At 43.6% G+C, this 22,892-nt stretch overlaps 1 protein-coding gene across 1 annotated transcript in view; it reads right to left on the bottom strand.

The window, feature by feature from the left end:
- Window positions 1-9,180: 9,180 nt before the first annotated feature.
- camk1b (calcium/calmodulin-dependent protein kinase Ib) overlaps window positions 9,181-22,892 on the bottom strand; it is a 28,491-nt gene continuing 14,779 nt past the window's right edge. The window contains exons 3-12 of the mRNA XM_084704112.1: window positions 18,106-18,237; window positions 14,633-14,707; window positions 13,294-13,432; window positions 12,587-12,713; window positions 12,294-12,369; window positions 11,993-12,105; window positions 11,277-11,355; window positions 11,103-11,190; window positions 10,852-11,011; window positions 9,181-10,598 (exon numbers count right to left, since the gene is read on the bottom strand). Coding sequence (XP_084560238.1) covers window positions 10,495-10,598; window positions 10,852-11,011; window positions 11,103-11,190; window positions 11,277-11,355; window positions 11,993-12,105; window positions 12,294-12,369; window positions 12,587-12,713; window positions 13,294-13,432; window positions 14,633-14,707; window positions 18,106-18,237 — 1,093 coding nt within the window. The 3' untranslated portion in view covers window positions 9,181-10,494. The remainder of the gene's footprint in view (window positions 10,599-10,851; window positions 11,012-11,102; window positions 11,191-11,276; window positions 11,356-11,992; window positions 12,106-12,293; window positions 12,370-12,586; window positions 12,714-13,293; window positions 13,433-14,632; window positions 14,708-18,105; window positions 18,238-22,892) is intronic.

Below are 22,892 nucleotides of genomic sequence, written 5' to 3'. Positions count from 1 at the left end.
AAGATCAATTATTCTCTCCACATGTGTTCAATTTTAAGAATCTTCACACTTGCTTATGTTTCAAAGTATGGGAACTATGATTCCTCACTGGGTGAGCCCAGCCATCTCTGCTCTCTTACACTGAGGTTTGAAACAACACAGATATAGAAAGATAAAATGGGATAAATCCACAGATTATCACCTTGTAAAGCCAAATAGGTACCAGAGACAGAGTTGATAAACAGCCATGATGCCAGAGTGAGCCAGGGAGCTTCTAGCACACATATCAAGTGGAGTTAGTTCCGCATGAAACTGAACTTTAAAAAAAGTGTCCTGCTTGGCTGTTTCTACAACTTGGAAGGATTTGTGTGCAAAACCATGAGGACCTTTAGAAAAACAATCCACTAAACAAACAGTTGGTATGTTGTGGTTTGGTCAAACATGTTTCATAGGTATAAATCAGACTTATTCTGTGTTTAGAACCTGATGTACACTGTTGCACCTACGGTTTCACATAAGCTCTACATTTTGCACCTTTCTAATATCTTCTGGTATATAACAAACTGTTGCATGAAGCCAAACGTCAAAGGAACCAGAAAAAGAGGTTTGTTGCTTCAATCCCCCAAGATACGTATTTGCTGGTTTCCAAACAAGTATGATTTGTGATGTATTTTTAGATTTTGTGCCATACTTCTTTAGAGTGATATAAAAAGCTAATAAATCATGGATTTATATGCATCAAAGTATAAAGCAAATTATAACTAGTCTGACAAAATGTTGACTTCTTCCTCAGGCTTTTGTTCAGAGTTGGAGCAAAGGACCATTTCAAACGTGAAATACTATTGGCAGACTGTCGTCTATACATTTTTCAACACAATTTCCAGTACAGTGCTCAAGCAATCTCCTCCATATGGTGCTGTGTTTCATAAAATAGAAGGAATGAGAGCGGAAAAAAGGGGAAGTGTAGGGGAAAGGCAAACTCCAAGAAAACGACCACCTTTCAAACACATTTTACAGATTGTAATCCTCTTCCAGTTGTGAAAATGGAAAGCGATCCCAAAGACATTACGAGTTAGGGTAAGTGTCAAGGACATTTATGACCTCCGGTTCTTTGTGTGAGCCACCAGTGAGCCTTAGTTGACCTCGAAAATAGAAAAGAAACAGTTACAGAGTATCATTCTCTTCATTCCCCCTCCTCTCCTCCTCTAGTTCCCCTCCTCTTCTCTTTCTGAGAGCACTACATCAGTCGGCTTGGCCTGCAAGAATCTGTCATAGTCCCGTGGTTACAGGCCAAAGATGATATACACACGCTGCCTGCTTAACACAAAATCTGCGTAGTCTCTCAAGCTGCATAACAGATGTTGGACAACATGGCCGCATAGCGGTGGTCCTCCCCCTGCAGATTGAGGCTAATTATAGGCGCAGTTTATTTGTCTTACTTTTTTTGGGCCGCTTGTTTTTGAGTTTCATTGTGAAAAACTAAACTGAGTTGAGTTTAACTGTTGACGAATCTCAGTTTATGTGCCCATAAACAATAGTTTAGGTGAATACACAACTTTCATACCTACCTTGGATAGCAAACTCGAAGTAAATACAATCAATAGACTCTTGTTTATGTAAGGGGTTCATTACTGTTGGTACCCACACCATCATGCCAGGTAATGTATATTTTTCAATCTGTCTTTCTCTGTTTCTCCCTCTTTCTCCACACCATGTGTGAAGCCGTTACTCTGGGTGAGATGGGCACAGCATCTGAACGCTAGACGTGGACAATGTGTTTGCTGAGGGGTATCCATACACTTGTCAATGTCAGTCAGTCAATAATTCCAGTGAGTTAGCGCAGTAGTTCACTTGACCTGTGAGACACCCTTTGGGAATGAATGCTATCTGTTATGGAGTCCATCTGCTCCTGCTTCTTACTCAGAAAGACAGCCAATGCTTCCTTTTAAGCACAAGGATCTGAGCTCCTGTATGTTTTTAATTACTCTTTCTCCACTGGCAAGCACATGAGAGCAGCTGGGACTACTTTAACGCGGAGGGTTACATGATGAATGTACTGTTTCATGGGGTAACGCTTGGATTTGTGATAGATCCGTTCCATGAGATCTTATATAAATACTCCTGGCAGTATTTCATTTTGGACAGAGTTGTATGGCAATGAAATATCACTGTTTTGAATCAGATGTACTTGATGTAATGCAACACTTTGACATGCTCAGCCCTGAGCTGAAGTCAATGATTTTCTCCTTTTCCCCTCTATGCTTGGCCAGCTGTGCTCGAATGGGGAGTGAGGGATTTCAATCACTACCCGTCTACGTCTGGCTCAATAACGGAGCAGGGAGGTGTGTCTTTTTCCTCAGAGACTTGCTGTTCTGCTTAACGTTTACTGGAGACTGTAGATGATTACTATACCATACACTGTCCTCTCCCACAAGGACGAAATCATATGAGATGAGAAGAACATGCAGGTTCTGTGCCCTCTGTCATGCGTGCTCTCTGTCACCTCTGACCTGCCACCATGCACAGAGTTAGTCTCCATGCCATACACACGCAGGGGCGCCGCAAGGAACTTTGGGCCCCATGAAAAAACTTTGGGCCCTGTCAGTCAGGGGCCCTTATAATCGTCCTAACTTTTCCCCCCTATACGGCGCCCCTGTACACACACACACACATACATTTCCAAACGGCATCATTCTTCTACAGGTGCACCAAACGCACGCGAATGGGCTGGTGGGATATACCATTGAAACCACCTGCACAAACCAGTGTACAGATGTCAAACGGACAATTGCTCAACACAGCAAGTGCCGGTCAGCTGAGTTCAGTCCAGCAGAGGAAGGTGACACAATGTTTTCTGAAGCCTCATCCATTCCCTTTTACCTGTCTCGGAGGGATGCTTGTGAAGGGATCGTATAGCTTTTTACAACCAACAGTGTCTGTATCAGGAATATCTAGAATTTCAGTTGGGGTTGCTGTAAAGAGTTAGTATGTATGATAAGCTAAAGGGCAGATGGGGTGCTACAATTCATTAATGGCAAAGGAAGGCAAGAGAAAGTGTGTTGAAGCCAAGTGGGGTGTTTATAGAACGATGAGGGGAGTGGGCAATATTTTCACTGGCTCTGACATCAAGCTGAACAAACAGATGGATGAATGGACATTTTCAGCAGCCAAAGAAATAAAACTGAATTATTTGTGTACTTTTATATTATGCTCTAAAGTCAGCATTGGTACCCTGTCTGTTGGGTTCAAATTGGAAAGTATGGATGGAGATCTCCACTCTTTTTTCCAGTTCTTTTTGTCTGTCTGTTGATAGAACAGTGAAAGAATAGGAAGATGTTCTGAACGTGTCAGGCTGAATATGTATGTGTAACTATTGCCACACAGTCACATCCTTTGTTATGTTTCTGTATGATTTGAGCTCCTCAGAGAGTATAATCATTGCAGTTCCAATGAAAGCTTCATTGACCATAATGCTACAAACAGGGAGCAGCAGGCCATTCTAAGCTAAGCGCAACACACTTTGTTAATGAGAGAGCTAATGAAGGAAGGATCTGGTGCCAGGCCACAGGAACGCTGTGTCAGCTCCCAGATGGAGGAGAGAGCTCCACATGTGACTGCTCCACAATCAGAGGGTTGTTGGTTTCCATCCCTCCATGTTTGAAAAGGTTATTAAACTCCCGCTTTGGTGGCTTAGAGTTAGGGTTTAGTGGTTCTCCTTTTATTTTGTTTATGTTTGTTTTGTTTTATTACTTGTGGAATGTTGTATTGGGGTGTGTGTGTATGTGTGTGTGTGTGTGTGTGGGGGGGGTGATAATATAGTGAGTGTCAGATAGAACGAGATAAAGAGAGAAAGAAAGGGGGAGAGAGAAAGAATGAGAAAGAGTAAACTAACATTTGTTGTTGTTCTCCCAGAATGTCTGTGTATTTATGAGACCCGAACGCCACATAAATTGTCTGCACGGGACAGTTGGCACCAAAGGCAGGATTGAGCTATCTCTCCGCATCCCAGACGGTAAACCATGAGCACCTCGCACAGACACGCATACACTGTGAGCCAAACGTTGGGCTGTCTGTCTTGGTTGCCTTTGTCAAGGCTGATCAGTTTGGTTATGGGAAACTCTCCCTCTCCTATTTTACATTTAGTTAAATTCAAGACAGTAAGCATACAAAGTGACCCATGCTGAGCACATTTAAATGAAAGTGAACTGATTCCAGTCATTGTCAGTGCAGCTTTTTATAAGCACACTTGACATTTGTAGGCATAGAGCTAAGTTGACACATCTATTTTGGATGTCTGATATGCATACTATGCATTATATAGATAAAGTAGTATGTGACTTTTTTTTGTGTGCTGTTCTGCTTTTAGTTCAGTGAATGAGGAAAGGCCTGGCCTGTGTGTGTCCATGATGCCCTCACTGACTCAGACAACCTGTGAGCCAAGAAAACCACACTCTCTGCCAACCTTTTTTATCCATTGTCCAAATGGAACCATTCAAAGAAAAGGTCGAATTTTAAAAAGGGCGAGACTTTTGGTGTGGAAAAACCACTCATTCATAATTTTCTCTTCGTTTTTTCCCCATCTTTTCAATCTTTCTTTACTCGTCTTTTTTACTCACAGACATTTGGCTACAACTGGTCTGTAATCATTTCCATCAGTCGTTAAAGGCAAGGTTATCTAATGTGTTGGCAATGCAAAGAGCTTACATGTTATGAGCCAGGCCGACATGAGATGGACTCTGATGGAACACAGAGTGGAGAGGGAATTCGTTTTCAACTCTTTCTCTCTGGATTTATTTTGGATCCCACATCAGATGGCAAGGAGCATTGAGGCCAAACATTTTCTTGGGAAGAAAAACGAAACAGAGAACAAATTCATTAATGAGCAACATTTTCCATTGGGGAGCAGGCGGTTTCCCTGGTTTCTCTGGTTCCTCTGGGATCCTGGTGTTTCATGTTCTAGACGAGGAATCCCAGGCTCCGGCAGCAGACTGGAATCTTCTGGACCTTGGAGGAGCCTCAGTCTTCCGTTCAGCTGGAACAGTATGGATGTCATGCTCTAGTGATGTAGCTTCAGTGATACAGAATGCTTTCCATGAAATAAAATGTCGGTTTGAATTCTGTCGAAGGGGGTGTTTCCTTTCTGTACCCTGCTGTGACATCAACAGCTGCAAGTCCTTTCAGCCAAAACAGGTTTCTGGTTAATTGTTTTCCTAGTCAAATGCTTCCCATGCAAATTAATGTTGTGGTGAACTTCAGGCAAATATTTCGCAGTCTTTCGGCAACTCTCCGATTCACAATAATGAGTAAAAGCAAAGGTTCCCAAAAGTTGCCACAGATACATTACTATTGTTGGAGAAGCTAAAGAGTCTAAATGGGGAGGGGGGGTGGGGGCGCAGTCAACATCAGGTCTATGGATGCTGCCACCCCCACCGGCACCACTCTGCAACCAGCTGAGTAAAAACAGCTGAGTGTCATGTTCCACTGGGAACACGCAGACCAGACAAACACTTTGAGGTGAGGTCATGATGCAAAGTGAGTACAGGGTGACGAGTCTCTCTGCTTTATTTTATACCTCAATCTAAATATGACATATATATGTGAGTGAGAGCGGTCTGTGAGGTCATGACTTTACAAACATGTCTTCCATGCCCATTAAACAGGCAAGGGGTGGAGCCAGAGACACTTCTCTCAAATAGAAATTGAGAGAAGTTATTGAAAGCTCCTAATCTTTGTAGTATAATACCATTTCAGGTCTGGTTGGCGCACACAGTCCACATGTGTTGATGGATACAGAGCGCCGTTGATCCCAACAACGACAGGCACATACAATAACATCCTGATGACAGCCGTGTGCGTGTTCATTTCTCCTGACTCCTTACTTTGACGTTGAGATTGAGTGAGATAACCTTGAGTGCAGTAGCCTTCTGAAACCGCACAGTAGTGGTTCTCTGGCTTCCCAACAACACTAGGAATGAGCCCAGACCCACTCACACTGTTACGCGCCGCATTCAGCTCACCACTTCCAATATACATATTGTCCTTTTCCACACTTTGTTCTTCGTTGTCTCTTTAGCCTTTCTGTCTTGTGCTCCAGCCAATACAACGTGTTCTACCATGTCTGTTCCATATTGAGGGAGAACAGACCACGTGATTCATGTTAAAAAACCTCCAGCTGTCTCTGCGGACTTCAGGAGCCCAACCCAGACAGATATGAAGAGGAACAGTGAGATGTGTACCAGAGAAGCGGTCTCTGCTATACAGTGTGTTTGTTAGTGTGTGAAGTTAACATGTTCATGCATTTCTGTGCCGTATTCAGGTTCTACAGCTGTCAGTGGCCATAGAGTAAGGAGAGGTGACCCAACATACAGGCAGTCAATCCTTCGTGAGGGACATTCAACAGACACACAATGCATAGACAGAGAGGTTTTAATATGTGATCCATTTACAAATCTATTCAAAGTACAAATCATTGGCTTTGATGCTGAGCAACACTCCATAGTTAATATTTAACAACCCATGATGCATTGCATCCATACATACGTACTTCAGCTCAAAAAAAGCATTTACAAAAAAGCTAAACTATGTAGTCATAAATATTCATTTAGACAACTCAACTCTTACAATTCATTCAAAATAGCATGAACAGTATCACAACAAGTTACATTGTTATTCAATATTTTTCACTGGGGTTTGGGTATGGTTCAGGAGAAATTAAGCACTCTCTGCACTCTTTTTGCAAAGTAAGCTTTTCAGAGTAAGCCCTTCAAATTAATTTTGCATATCAAAAGTATACCTCTTAAAGTGTGGCTAAAATAACTCTAGGATGTGCAAAGAGCATAGAGAGTATAACTACTGGTAGCTTTTTACAGTTCTGTGGCTTTTAACTATTAAAGTGTTCCTGTGTTCCGCATAGAACAGTAAAATGAAATGACTTGTATAGAATGTAAACAAGTAGGAAATCTAAAGGACATCAGTATGCTATGTAGGACTCACTGGAACAGCCTTTGTCTTCATGGTGCTTCATGGTAAATAGGCCAAAATACAAAACTTCCTACCTAGCAACCAGTATAGCGACCAGGACAGTTTCCCGCTAGGACGCGTAGCTATCTCAGGAATTTAAGGTCGGCATAGCGACAGACCTGTCCTTGCATTGGAACAGCATTGTGATGTCAGATAGGACAGTTTTTGGCATTAGGACAGTTTCATTGCCCCTTCCATTGCTGTTTCTCTGAGCGTCCAACATCAATGAAGTTTACCCACAAGGTAGGGGAGATTCATCACGTGTGCAACTCACAACAGTCCATGTTACATACACATGCTTTAAACCAGAAATAATTATATATGTTTTTCACTGCATTGCTAACTTCACTGCCCAAATAAACCACAATATCCACCCAATAAGAATACTACAACATACATCAGTCTCAGAAGCATTTTATACATTTACTCACATTTGAACAGATATCACAACTTGCACGTGTGACTATCCACATGTTTATAGGCAAGGTCTTAGTAGTGCCAGTAGGGGGCAGATGGCTGAGCGGTTAGGGAATCGGGCCGCCAATCAGAAGGTTGCCAGTTTTATTTCTGGCCGTTCCAAATGACATTGTGTCCCTGGGCAAGGCACTTCACCCTACTTGCCTCGGGGGAATGTCCCTGTACTTACTGTAAGTCGCTCTGGATAAGAGCGTCTGCTAAATGACTAAATGTAATGTACCACAACTTGAATGAGAAAACCATAAGTATGAAAGGACGGACCTGGGAGTTGACTCCTTTCTGACTAGAGCTACAGTATATCTAATCAGACTAGAGCTACAGTATATCTAAGGTTAGTTTGTAATGTCTCCATGAACATCTCCTGTGTATATAGTCTGTTGCTAACCCATGGTTTCCCTCATGTTGACCTACAGTAAATCATACTAACGCTGTCTACAACCTGCCCTTTATAATGGGAAGTCTCTACTTGAAATAATTTAAAGGGAGAAAACAGAAACAAGTACAACATGAAATCAACTTGTTGAATAGACAATGCCACTGACAAATCAAACAGATTTTCACCAGTCCCACTAGTCTGCCACTCAAGCTCTTAACATCAATCCAGTCTTGCTGGCTCCTAGCACCTTCATATCAAATGTAATTTAATAGCCCTCACTGTCTACTGATGCTGGCAATTACCTCCAGTGTGAGGAAGGTACTCTCATGTTTTGTCACTATAAATATAGTGGCAGTATCATTTACATTTACATTTATTCATTGAGCAGACGCTTTTATCCAAAGCGACTTCCAAGAGAGAGCTTTACAAAGTGCATAGGTCACTGATAACAACAACAAGATAGCCCCAAAGCATTGTGGGTAGCCAAAACAAGAAGCACACATTGTGAACAACCCAAAAATAAGTGCCAAAGGGAAGAACCATAAGAGCATGTAGTTAAGCAAGTTACAATTTAAACAACATGAATCTCGAAGTGCAAGTGTACCTGTAGTATCACTGGTAGCTGTACTGTGGCTGACTCCAGAGCTAAGCTCAATCCAACAGTGATATGTGCTCTAATACTTCATCATGGTATGGCAATGAATTGGGGTTAGTTTAGTTGTTACCTGGTCAAACATTTACAACTTTTTGGGGCGGGAGAGCATCTATGACAACACACTTTGTAAGACCCCGAACGGAAAATAACTAGCTAGACCACTAGAATACACTCAGTACTGGATTCCTATCGACAAGCATCGTCTCTTCAACCACCATGCAGCACAAAGACACCACTGACACTGTGTGATGTTTCAGTTGGTGTGCTTTGAATTCTTGTGCTTTGAAAGTGTGATAAACACATAAAACACATCTGTTACTGAGGTTTTCACAGATCTAACATTTCTTGATAGGTATATTTACTGCTTTAAAAAAAAGAGCATCTTTAACAAATCAATTTGTGTCAGAAAACGCACAATTCCACAGGAGTAGAGGAAGGGGAGGTAGGGTCTGCTTAGGGCCTGGAAGGGAAAGAGCTCAGATTTGACTCAGGCCCAAGTCTGATCAGAATAAAGTCAAGCCAAACTAGCAGACTCTACTGTGTATATATGGATGTGTGTGTGTGTGTGTGTAGATCAAATAGAAGGTCTGTAAAGGGTTAGAATGGCGTATGAATAATATGTGCAAAAAAAAAGACACAAAAAACCCTAATGAAATTATAAAGTGAGACAATGGCATGTACATACACATAATTTTAATTATTTTTCTCTCTATACACTTTGAATGGAGAAGCAACATGAATTGGATGAAGGAATGCTCCCAGGAAGAGTCAACAGGCAGGCATTAGTAATATTTACAAGTTTACATATATCCTGCTAGAATTTAATTAGTACATTAAAAACTATTTTGGTCTAATGTCTTGTAGAGTCTAGGTCTGTCATTGTACAGTTCACCTTTATCAACACTATCATCTTTCCTTTTCATTACCTCAGTTATTCATTATTATACGTCAACCTAAAATGTGTATGTGTTTTTCTCCCTGAAAGAAGAACAGTTCTTCACTCGAGAATGTGGAAACCAAAAATATGCCCTCTGTTTATCTAATATGTAGTTGCAACAACACTAAATATACAAAAATTTGATGACAAAAATAAATGGTTTTCAATGTTGCATTAAGTGTATAGAGATTTAAACATATATTACAGTATATTAACAACCAGAAAATAAATCTTTGATTCTATATTTTAAAGGCACCATAGAGAAGAAATCTCTGTGCGGATTTAGTTAAATGCATCAAATGGGAGGACTTGTGGGAGGTTTAAGAAAGCACTGGTTTGTTAAAAGATTGGGAAACCAAGCCGCATAATTCATGTTAAAGGTAATGCTTACCATTATTTAAAAAGGTCAATTCACGTATATTCAGTATTGACCAAGTACTACTGGCAGTGTTAAGATAAGTTTTGACTTTATACACAAATTGGGTTGAAACTGTTAGCATCTGCCAATATGTTCACTTACATACAAATACAGTACGAGAGTAACATAGGCCTACATGTCTGCTTTCAATATATGACGTGTTACATTTTATCGCAAAGACTGATGAAAAAATAAAATTGAAAACAGCATGTATGTGAGTAAAAAAAAAAAAAAGATGCAAAAAAACGAAAACGATCCAAGTTCTTTCCCACTTTCAAAAAACCCCGTAATCTACGACTCAGCCGGGTATAGCTCCTCCCCCCTCTCATCTTTCTTTCTCCTCTTTTCATCCTCTTTAATCCCATTCTCCACACTCACTCCTCATTAAAGTGCTCTGCACTGTTGGCATCATCATCAAGTCTTCCGTTCTCCGACCTCCCTTCCCAAACAGGATTCTTTACACGGTACCTCCCCCTGGTGGCAGGGGGTCTGGAACAGCTCGGAGCTCCCGGCCAGACTGGGGAGCTGGTTCTCCGGTGTCCGGAGGTTTAAATGTCAAAGTCATGGGTGGGTAGTTTGGCCAGATGCTGAGAAAGCTGGTCTGGGCTGGTCTGGTCTGGTCTGGTCCGGGTTCAGACCAGGCTGGTGGGGTGGCACCGGTAGGTGCAGTTGGCGAGGGGGTCCCGCTCCACTCCACCTTCTGCACTCTGGGAGCATCCCTCCTCCCCCTGAGTCTCTGAGAGAGAGAGAGAGAGAGAGAGAGAGAGAGAGAGAGAGAGAGAGAGAGAGAGAGAGAGAGAGAGAGAGAGCGAGAGACAGAGACAGAGAGAGACAGAGACAGAGACAGAGACAGAGACAGAGAGACAGAGACACACAGACACAGAGAGAGTTCAGTATAACATCATACCAAACATCACTTCATCCACACATTTGGTATTGCAGGGGCCGTCATAGGCTTGCCCTTTGTCACCGTGACTTTCTCCACATACCGGCGTGTTCCGGGTGCTCCTCTGGCAGAAGCAGCTGGGCCCTGCAAGGGCTGGGCAGGGTGGTCTGGCTGGGGAGGGTGGTCTGGCTGGGCCCCTCTTGGCTGGTGCCAAGCTGGAGACGCCTCATGTGACGTACCACAGCCGTGGCGTTGAAAGCTTGCTGAGGGCAGAAGGCAGTGACCATGAGCATCAGGATGTTGCTGCTGTAAATTGGGCTACACCAACATCACAGACGCCGGGGCTTGACTCACCCTCCACTTGCTCTTGGCAAAGTTCTTCTTGATCTGGGCACTGACAGACTCATGGATGTTTTTGTCGAGGGCGGTGTCACCGGCAATCCTGAGAGTCAAGAGAGGGATCAGGTCTCTGAGTGTGTGTGTGTGTGTGTGTGTGTGTACTCAAGTCTTTAGGATGGTATTCCTCACCACGGGTGTTGCAGAGCCTGGTCACAAGTGTACCGTGATAGTGGGTCTTTTTCCATCAGGTTCTTGATAAAGTCTCTAGCTACAATGACCATAAGAACACACACAGTCAGAATCCTGGAGCACAAAGACTGGAACTTCCTGTGGTACTTTTAGCTGGCGATGCTGTGAATGTGAACGTATGCTACGTCCAATGGGAGTACTGTGGCTTTAAAGATACTAGAGTGAAAGATGAGTCAAATAGAGACAGGTTTTGGCCAGACTACAAACACCCAGCAAGACGCAATGTTCCATGATCTGAAGGGCTCTGACATATGTAATGATCTGACAGTCCTTTGCAATTGCCTTGTGTCAATTGGAGGATTTTGGCTGCAGAGTATATTATGGCTAATCCCATACGCACACTGGCAGATTGGCAGGGGATCAAAGCAAAACAAATCTTTTCGAGGCATTTCCAATTATATGACATGACAGACAAGGAGAATTGATAATGTCTGCTAAAAGCGTATTACCGCACAGTGCTTCAGAAAGCTTTATGGCAATCCAAGTCTATCTTAGTGTTCAGGAGAGCTGAACCTAGCTTCTAGAGGGAGGATCACTGTCCTCAGATCAGTTATGAAACTAGGGTTGGATGGAGGGCGATCTAAGTTTGAATGTAGGGGGGGATCTAGGGTCAGATGTAGGGGGAACTGTAATTTTAGTAGCAGCAGCTAGAGTACCTGAATCAGAGATGTCGTCCCAGTATGGAGAGTCAAACTCATACTCGGCCTTTAGGATCTGCTCAAAAAGCTTAGCATCGTTTTCATCGTAGAATGGAGGGTAGCCACATAACCTGGGGGAAAAGCAACGGCAGTATGTAAAAGAATATGATAATCGCTATATATGAAAATCGACTTAATAATACAAATGATAAATTAAAGTCAGGATGAGGCAGCCTGTGCACTTGTAGCGTGTGACTGTAGCTACGGTTTGGAAAACAGATACAAGCGAACAAAACTCGAATTCAACCCTGTTACTCACAGTATGTAGGCGATGACTCCGATGGACCAGCAGTCTACAGCCTTGCTGTAAGGCTTCTGAGCCAACACTTCAGGCGCTGCAAGGGAAACACAGAGAGACAGTGTGCTCATTACTTCCATGCATGTCAGTGCAATTCAGGCCCAGAGCTGATCCAACCCTGTGCAAACCATCATCAAAACACAACACGCGCTCCATCTCCAAATAAAGGCATTTATTCTTCGCCCTCCGTAAATTCATCTCTTCCAAGACGATGATGATTCTACTGCATCGTGGGTGTTTGGTGTCTATCTTACCCACATAGCCAGGCGTTCCACAGGCTGTGGACATGACGGAGCCAGACCCCTCGATCTTAGACAGACCAAAGTCACTGATCATGATCTTGGAGTCCTCCTCCATACTGTAGTACAGCAGATTCTCAGGCTGAGGAAGGAAAACACATTTTAACTTTGGAATCTTTCGACAGCATGACGGCACACACCGCTAAGTGCTAAAGACACATACATGGAAAACATGCTAAAAGTGCTAACATGCATCCAAACACAAAAACACAACCAAGCATAGATATATTTCAAACACGCACACACACACTGCGGGGAACTTTTAATCAGCAGTCCCATAACGTATTATACTTTTCACAGCCCAATGAACAGCTTGTAAACACATTAGCCCATGAGGAGGAAAAACAATTAATCTAATTTAGATATGCTCTCTTCAAGCCTCTGAGAAAACACTTGATCTAATTTTCCAAACTGCCATGTCACCCCTGACCTACTGTCATACAATGTTCTTAACAGACTGGGAAATTGACATTTAAAACCTGTTAAATTTAATTTACAACACAGTGCACCACCATATTATAGTACCCATCACATTCTGTAAGGTCTGGTCCACTCCTACCACTACTGTATATTATGTAACATATATCATGATCCACTAACGCCAGCAGGTCATCACAAAGTAAGTATGAACGTTGAGCTTCGACCCTTGAACCCGGAATGACCTTGAGGTCGCGGTGGACGATGCCCATGTCATGGAGGTACTTGACAGCGTCCAGAATCTGCTGGATGAGTTTACTGGCATCCCTCTCCGTGTAGAAGCCCTTCTCCACGATCCGGTCAAACAGCTCTCCTCCAGACACCCTGGCAACAGACACACAGACAGACATGTCACCCTGCACAGGGTCTTAAAACCTGGATGTTTGTGCATGTTCTGCGACCCTGCAGTAATAGCGCAGACGTGTTTATCACCACTAGGTGGAGTCATTGCTGTATATCAGGTTGTACTCTGACTGGTTCATACATAGTGTTTCCAGGAGCCATGCATTGATATCTATGTTAACGAGAGGCACAATGTTCACTGTGACTGAGCCCACATGGTGAGATTCCCATCACCACCAGATAACGTTTTATCATGTAAGAATTCAGTAGATGCTTCTGAACAAAACCCTAGAAAGGGGATTTGAACCGACAACCTCTAAAACGGCAGTCAAAAGGTTCTACCACTGAGTTATACCCAGATGTCAGGTTGACAGTCACTGTCATGTATGCATATAGCCATCACTGTAGATGACAACAAACAACGACAAGAGAAGATGTGTATCTGATGAATTCATGAAACTGTTATTGTACCCCCAGCTGTTCTCTGGTTAAATCTGACTGGCCTTCAAGCGGTGTTTCTTAAAGTGAACAACACAACCTGACCACCCACTGTTTTCTAAGGCAACAACAAAAGCTGTATCTCTCTCTTTCTCATCATTTGCTTCTGTCTTCCTCTGTAGTGTGTTACCATTCCCAACTCTTTCCTTGTGTCTCTCAGTCTCTCGACACTCCCTGACATTTCAGGAGCAGTGGTGGGTGTGGGGCTGTCAGACTGCAGGTGTGAGGGCATATTCCCCAGTAGTTGTCATCAGCTGGCTGTGTGTGTGTGTGTGTGTAACTGAAACGGAGTGAGAATATGTGTGCTCCTTGACGCTTCAATTGAACAAACAATAGACAGTGGCCCCTAAGCTAAGAGTGTAATTAATAGAGAATGACAGTGCGTGGGAGACAACATAGGTAAGGGAGTGTCAAACACGCATGCCTGCAAACACCCCTTTCTCTTTCTCTCTCTCTCTCTCTCTCTCTCTCTCTCTCTCTCTCTCTCTCTCTCTCTCTCTCTCTCTCTCTCTCTCTGTCTCTCTCTCTTTCTCTCTCTCTCTCTTTCTCTCTCTCTTTCTCTCTCTCTCTGTTTCTCTCTCTCTCTCTTTCTCTCTCTCTCTCTCTCCTGGATGTCTCGAACGTTCGGCACAGCTGGTTAGGAGAGAGGGGTACTGTAAGAATCACAAAAGGCTGACTACTCACAGTTGCATGACAAGGTAGAGGTGTGATTTACTCTCAAAGATATCCTCTAGAGAGACGATGTTGGTATGTTTGATCCTACAAAAGAAAAAGAGAGAGAGAGAGAGAGAGAGAGAGAGAGAGAGAGCAAGCACAGATAATGCAATTAATAATGTGTTCATTGGGTAATAGGATTTTCCACATCTACAGCAGGAGAATGCCCACAGACACTGTACAATAAGTCCTGCAGTGAAAAGACAAGGAACAAGAAACACAAAAACAAGTTTGACAATAATCACAGAAATCTCTTCTAAAGTTAGACTTTCTGTCGCTAGCGTTCTCTGAATCTGTGCAGCGGCACGCAGGTCTCTAATTGGCTGAGCGGCATGTTCCGACTCCCCCCCCTGAGACTGGTTGGCGTGGCGACAGGGGCGAGCAGGTGAGTCAGTGGCTCTGGAGGCGGTCCCCCACCATCAGCCTCGTGATCGCCCACCTGAAGCATTTCACCTCACTCTCAAACACACACACACACTAACACACACACACTTGTCATTTGATTCAAATTAAAGACAGGGAGTTTACCACTTACACATAAACAAATGCGCAAGCACAAATGAACGCACATGCAAACGCTTTCTCTCACACGCTCCCCCCCCACACACACACACACACACACACACACACACACACACACACACACACACACACACACACTCACACACACACACACACACACACACTCACCGCACTCCTCCTAGCACAGCATCCACGATGAATGGACCCACACGATTGTGACAGTGAGAGGGATAATCGTAACAACAATAGTCTGCCTCTATCTTCATGATCTTTTCCTCTCCCTTTCCCTGGGTACTCAGTTCAGTTTGTGCGCAGCGTGGGGTTCACAGGGGAGAAGGTAGACAAGGCTAACGTAGAGCCAGGCATCTCCACTGTGGCTGTCACAGCTACTTTGCACTGCACCATCACAGTCTATGACAGGACCCTTCCTTATGTATGGAGGCCGTCATTAACATTTCATCTAATGATGAGGGAATGAATGAATGCATACATTCATTAATGAATGACAGCCAAGAAGAATTATGGACCAATGAGGGTGAGAACCACCTGCCCACGGTAACATTGTGCTGTTTGACAATGTTATCACCACTAGGAGTGTCTCTTCTTGCTGTACAGTTTGAGATTTTAAAGCCGGTACTAGTTCAGACTTCCTTCAAAGATCCTTATGCACAGATGACAACTGATTAGAACCTAGACCAAGACTGGTCCTTAACACACACATAGCCAATATACTGATGATTATGTATAGCAAATAAACTGTGTATTGCTGCTGATATAGACATAGGGTGAGGCTGGCAAGTCTTTACCCAGAATCTCTGGGCAGACGGGTGACCAGTGTTCCATGAGCCCCAGACAGCAGGCAGACTGGGAAGGGGGGAGGGGGGGGGGGGGGGGTGTACACTGACGTCACAACACTCAGAGACACGGCCAAACTGAGACTGGCTGACTGACATATTTCTGTTTTACAGTTGAGACATGCGACTAAGTGAAAGTTTGCAGAGAGACGAGATCAATGCCTCACATCGCTTGGTGATACATTTATCAGAAGCAGCAGTGGTACTAGGATGTTGCTGCTCTTTATATGAAGCTCTGTGACGCAAGTTTGAGTCATTCGTTTAAGAATGCATTCTGATTGGTTGGGAGAACCAGGTTTGTTTTGTTTGATCCGATGAGGAACATTTTCAAATGTTACAAAGGATTGACGAGTATACACGTTCTTGAACGTGTATGCTGTGTACGTATGTAGGTATGTGTGCACTCATACTTCACAAGTGCCATAATACAAATTACACTTTTGCTGCAAGTAAAAAAAAACACCTAACAATTGGCATGGGTCCAACCCTGAGCAGGGTGCTGGAGCAACAAGGGTAATATGGGTAAAAGCTGACTGACTCCATTAGGGATTCGCCACAGTGGAAGTCATAGACAGGGGACACACCTAATGAAATGCTCCGGTAGGGGTACAGTAGCTGACTAATGGCTTCAGCACTTCAGAGGATAAAGTAGGAAAGGTTAGCAACGCAGTTTTGTCCTTCTGACTGATTTCTTCTTCTTTTTTTTTAATCATGTGCAAGGCCACAAGCACACTCACAAAGATTAGTTATTAATTTGGTCAAGCAATTGAAGTAAGTAAGTAAGCAAGACTTTATTTATATGGCACTTTTCATACAAGAACTGCAGCTCAAAGTGCTTTACATAAAATCAACAAAAACAGTAATACAAGTGTTGATCTAACTAATTCAAGGGAAGGGAAGAAAAGTTTATTAGGAATGAATCCCACAATCTCAGTGGGAAGTAGTGAAGGTTTCAGGCTCAGCCAACTACAAAGCACAGGAGAATTGAATCGGAAAAAAAACATCAACAACCCCATTCCTTGGATGGGACCTTTCATTTGTCAGATGAGACTGGGTGACTAAACATGTTCTGTTTGGAGATAGTGAGGGGTGGGAAGGGGAGCCATAACGAGTGGGGGTTAGGAGAATCTCTTTCATGGGTACAGCCAGTGACTTAATGTAACAGCTGGTTTGTGCTATCATTGAGTGTCAGCCATCTTGCATTGAGTAATTCAGGCATTTGAGAGTCTCACTCAAGATTTATTTCCGCCATCTAGTTTGAGAGAGGCTGTATTATTCTTCTGGGTGGACTAGTCTGGCTCTGACCTCGTGGGAAGCGATGCAAGGACACCCTAGAAGAGTGCACACTCATCTCTGCCCGTCTGTCCCCGGGTAAAAAAAAAAAGACGGTATATTTTAACATATTTGAACACCTGCATCTCAGAAGGTGGATCCTTGAGACACAGACAAACACAAACATACCAAACGACTCAAAGTTTGAGTGACTTTGACACAAGCTTTAAACCAAGCGTTTCTATGTTGTTTCTGTTGCTATTTCTGTTTCACTTCATCCCCTCTTCTGTTTTTCTATTTCTCTCTCTTTTTCCCCTTCTCCTTCTCTCTATGTCCTTGTCTCTCTCTCTCTCTCTCTCTCTCTTCTTCTTCCCTCTGCGCCTGTTTCTCCCTCTCTCTCTCCCTCTATCCCACTCTCACTCTGTGTCTTTGTCTTTTTCATTATCTCTCTCTCCTCCCTTCCCTCACCATCCGCCTACCCTTACCTCTGGATGGATCTCTGTATATTGGTTAGGCCTCTGTGTCTCCTGTAACCCAGGCAACAAGGGAACTATAAATAGCCACTTTAGTTCAGTCTTTTCCGGCATGGCCAGTAATTCCCCACTTTCAAATAACGGAATTTGAACCGCACTGTCATTAGTGGAATTGTTGTAGTCGGCACCAGTCTGTGTCTTTGATATTGACGTAAACGTATCGGGTAAAATCAAGTTTCATCTCTGAGGAAAGGTACGAAGAAGATAATCTGCTCCAGTATGTGCTTGGGTGTGTGTCAGTTTGTTTAAAAGCATCACTCACTTGTGTAGAACAGCGATCTCATTCTCAATGCTGTTCTCCTTGCCCTCCAGGGCTTTCTTGGGGATGCACTTGATGGCCACCAGCCTCTGGGTCCTCTTCTCCTCTGCTAGGACCACCTCAGAGAACGCCCCCCTGGAACACAAACAGCACCGCCCGTTAGACCTCAGACATGAACCATCCATCACACATAATACACACAACTACTCCTCCCAACAGCTTTCATCCCAGGATGTTTAGCAGTATTTTAAACCATTCCATCAATCTGAAAACCCCCAAAGTATGCAGAGGCAACAGCACTCCACACCTTTGGGAAGAGAGGAAACATTAAACTCATCCTCAGAATCCCTTTTTAATCTGTCCTTGAAGGAATAAGCGTATACATGGTAGACAAGGAAGACAAGCGTATATACGGTAGGTCACAGATGTAATGTATAGGTTCTAACAGAGTAAAAACAGGATCTGATGGGTGGCAGTCAAAGCAAACATCTCAACCTAAACCTGAACCTTTTCAGTCCCAGTCAGAAACAGAAGGATAAGCAACATTTCACATCGTCCCGTGGACCCTTCAAATCCCCACAAAAAAAGGATCAGCTCCAACAGCCCATATCTCTTATTTACAGTATATTCCTGACCAATCAATACCCAGCTAGCCAGAGGGAACTCAACTGACAGCACATACGTCAGAGGAACATCTGCTGAATGCAGCTTAAGGGTAAAGGAGCTCCCCTCTCTGTCAGCTAGCAGCAGAGCTATAAGCAGCCGAGGTCAGGGTTCAGAGAGACATCTGAAACATGACTGAGAGGCTGCATGGCTCCAGGTCAGGGTCTGAGGGGAGGAGCTAAGTGACTGAGAGGCTGCATGGCTCCAGGTCAGGGTCTGAGGGGAGGAGCTACGTGACTGAGAGGCTGCTTGGCACCAGGTCAGGGTCTGAGGGGAGGAGCTAAGTGACTGAGAGGCTGCTTGGCTCCAGGTCAGGGTCTGAGGGGAGGAGCTAAGTGACAGAAATAGCTCAGCCTGAGTGGGAATGATGGAGGAGAACTTAGGAGAACAACTTAAATGTAAAGCAAACACGTGAAAGGTGTCATTTGAGCCTTTCCAAATATTTGAAATAATGATTATTGGAACAACAAAAATGGACATGAGTAACAAGCCAACGCTGATGTCAAAGTCTGTTTGATTCGTTCTCTTAACCCTTCAGACTGGTGCTCCCATTTGGAAGAGGCAGAATCACGTTTGTAAACAGAAGATACTCTATTTATAACTAGAAACAGCATCAAACACTTAACATTACAGGCCTGTGGTCACACACTGATCCTAAATGACAACAGGGCTGCTTGTGCTCATAGGGTCACGTGACATCAGTGGAACGTTTTAATAGACGCTTGTACAGAACCGCTTAAGTTCTACTGAGAAAAACGAAAGAGTCTGAACTGAATCTTTTTATTTAAATGAGATCCAACTGAACAGTCAATGTGGGCTTACATACAGCTGTGAAGGAAGGGGTCACCAGGTCACATTCCTTCTGGAGTTTGGAGCTGTGGACATTCTCTATCCACCCCCGACCACACCAACCACACTGGAAAATCCAGAGGACAGAAATTCTCCCGACTATAATGGTCTATCCTAATACAAGCACAGATGATTATCAGGGCAAAATACTGTGCTCCAGTATTTACTCATTTACTGTGGTCGAAGCAAACGAAAGAACAAACCTTAGTGCCTACATGCCATTGCTATCTACATCCTCTCACATGATGCCATTAAGTCCCAAATGACTCTGGTAACTGATAAGCCACAGTTCATACGAGAACAAGTTGGACCGCATTTGAATGACTGATCGTGATCTTTCATTGCTTTTACAACAACCAAAACAACAAACATTTACAAGGCTTCGTACATACGTCATCTTCATAACCAACCATAACCTAATCAGGCTGATTAAAACCGGGGGAAAAAACTCCACTGTAGTTCTTAAAACAAACAACTCCATCGATATATCAGGGGAAGATGCCAGGTTTTAAGTTTGATCTGTAAAGTGAGTTTTGGCTGTGACATAGTTGAGTCAACGCCTGTGTTTACAGAGTTCATGCTAACAGGATGTGCTTATCATCACCACGGGACTAAGGTCCGGGAAGACGAGCAAGGCTGTCCTTTATGTGGTCTAAACAGAGCTCTGGGACTGCTCCTGCCCCTGTCAACACACTCTACCATGGCAGCAACAGCTGCCCCAAAAGGAAAAAAAAACTATGTTTACACTCCAAATGAGTTTCTGTTCAGTTGTATTCGATTTGCTACTTCCCAAAACCAGAACAGCGGCTGTTTCAGTGTCAACCTTCTGGTTAAATATACATGGTGGCTGCTGGTCTTGCAAATAGGGGAAGTTCATTTTCGGGCCCACATCATGAGATATTACTGTAATTAATTATTTCTTTGATATTCTGTATTCTGTTCCACTCTACAAAGAATGGTTTCTCAATGAGGCCTTAAGAACGGCACAGATCAAAAGCCAACCCTACCAGTGCAGCTCAAACTCAACAGGTTGACTTCTCCAGGGGAGAAGACGATGATGGCTAATGGCTATACACTGACTCAGCCGTCACAGTGTGTGTAGTACTGTAGTCCTGGCATCTAAACACACTAATCCATAATTTCCATTTCAACTAACACATTTTTCTCACCTCTCCATTGCCCAGATGTGTGATGCAAATTGTCAATGTGGGTTCCAAGCTTGACGAGCGTAGCAAGTGTGTGCACACACCAGATAGACTACTTCTAACAGCTTGGCTCAAGGACAACTAAAAACACACCTCAGTTTGCACAAAGTTCTGAGACAGGACAACACTGACACACACAGTATAGAACAGGGGGTGTCAAACTCCGGTCCTCGAGGGCGGCTGTCCTGCATGTTTTAGATGTTTCCCTGCTCCAACACACCTGATTCAATTAAATGGGTTGTTATAACGACCATTCATTAGAATCAGGTGAGCTGGATCAGGGAAACATCTAAAACATGCAGGACAGTGGCCCTCGAGGACCGGGGTTTGACACCCCTGGATAGAGTAATGCAGAGCATTGGAGCTCATGCACACACAAAACACATGCCCCAACAACTTGAGAGGGTGCTTTAAAGATATGAATCATGTGATACAGACTCATGCAAACTCTGGCTGTGTCAGGGAAGCTGTAAACCTACGGACCAAAGCTATGAACATGTTATGCAAACTTCAGTTGACCAATAGCTAGCTAGACTGTCTTCAGTCCTCACATTTTATGCAAACTCTGGTCAAGGATCAATATAAGCATATTGGTGTTATTGCAGAAATGACCTTTCTCAATTTCACCGCTTTAACCTTGTCTACCGATCGTGCAGTATCTTTCTGCAAACCCCCTCTCTGTGTTCTCCAAAACTACGTCCATAAAGATATAGTTCAAATGATAGCGTTATCTGATCTTACATTTTAAAAAGTATTCATTTTTCAGACAAGTATCCAGCGACATACAAATAGTGCATGTAGAAAGTCCAGCAGATAATCCAGGATAAGTGCACAGTTCTGACAGTAAATCAGTGGTCAGGGCCAGGGAACACTCATACCCCTCCTGACAACACACTTAGTAAAAGGGCATTTTCCTCAGACAGAGCAAAAGCATTTGAGTGATCTATCAATCCATTCAGATCCACATGTGACATGAAGGAAAATATGTCAGAACATTCTCCCTAGCTGCGAACTGTGCTTAAAATAAAGACATGGTGTTGCTTAGCTTCCGTCGCTAACAGCAACCCCCTGCCAGAGTGGTGCCCTCTCTCTCTATCTCTCTCTCTCTCTCTCTCTCTCTCTCTCTCTCTCTCTCTCTCTCTCTCTCTCTCTCTCTCTCTCTCTCTCTCTCTCTCTCTCTTTTAATGACTTTGCTGCACATCAAAGGAATTCAAAGTCTAATGCACGCATACACACACATGCGCTCACACTCACACGCGCACACACACAACCACAGCAAACATCTGCGCACACACACACACACACACACACACACATAGGTGCACAGCAAAACAAGCCTACTTACACCCTCAAAACCCACACAACACTACAGCAAACACACACTGACACACAGACTAATGACAGCACACTCTCAGTAGAGATAAAAGGTCACACAGAGCAGTATCTAGCTAAGATGAGAGCAGAGTATGTCTCTCTGTGAAAGCCTGGGGGCCTAAACTAAAGCTCAACATACAGACAAAGATGCACAAGAGCAGGTTTAACCATGTAATATACACAACACAGTAAAGAGGATTGTGTTGAATGATAACATTAGGCTACACACATATTGAAGAGCCCAGGCATGGACTTTTCTTGGCCTGAAAAACTGATCAATGCACAATATTGTTCTTGCTCCAGCAAGCCATCTGAGCCAAAAGGAGCCCTGGTCAAGCAGGTCGAAGAACAGGGCGTGATTTCAGACTGAGGAAAGGTCACAGGAACACATGGAGAACCTTCTGGACCACAGATAGTTCACAGAGGGAGGAGCAGGGGTCTCCTACATACTCTTTGTTTGCGCCTTTTTTGGAGCATCAAAAATCTACACATGAGTTCCCTGGAACAATTTGCATGTTATACTACACAGAATGGAGATTACAATGATGTCAGTCACCTTTGGCAAATACCAGTGACAGCCTGTTGCATGGTGGGATTGGGAGTTTTTTGTTTCTCTTTCCAGTGCTAATCCCCCCCAGGACCGCTGAGATAGCTCAGTAATTTCATTTTAGCTGCTGGTGTCTTTGTGTCTAAGCCAGC

The sequence above is a fragment of the Hypomesus nipponensis genome, chromosome 9, assembly GCF_054491055.1.
Source record: "Hypomesus nipponensis isolate SF chromosome 9, ASM5449105v1, whole genome shotgun sequence".
In the NCBI taxonomy this organism is placed as follows: Eukaryota; Metazoa; Chordata; class Actinopteri; order Osmeriformes; family Osmeridae; genus Hypomesus; species Hypomesus nipponensis.
This window is presented reverse-complemented; position numbering and strand designations above follow the sequence as displayed.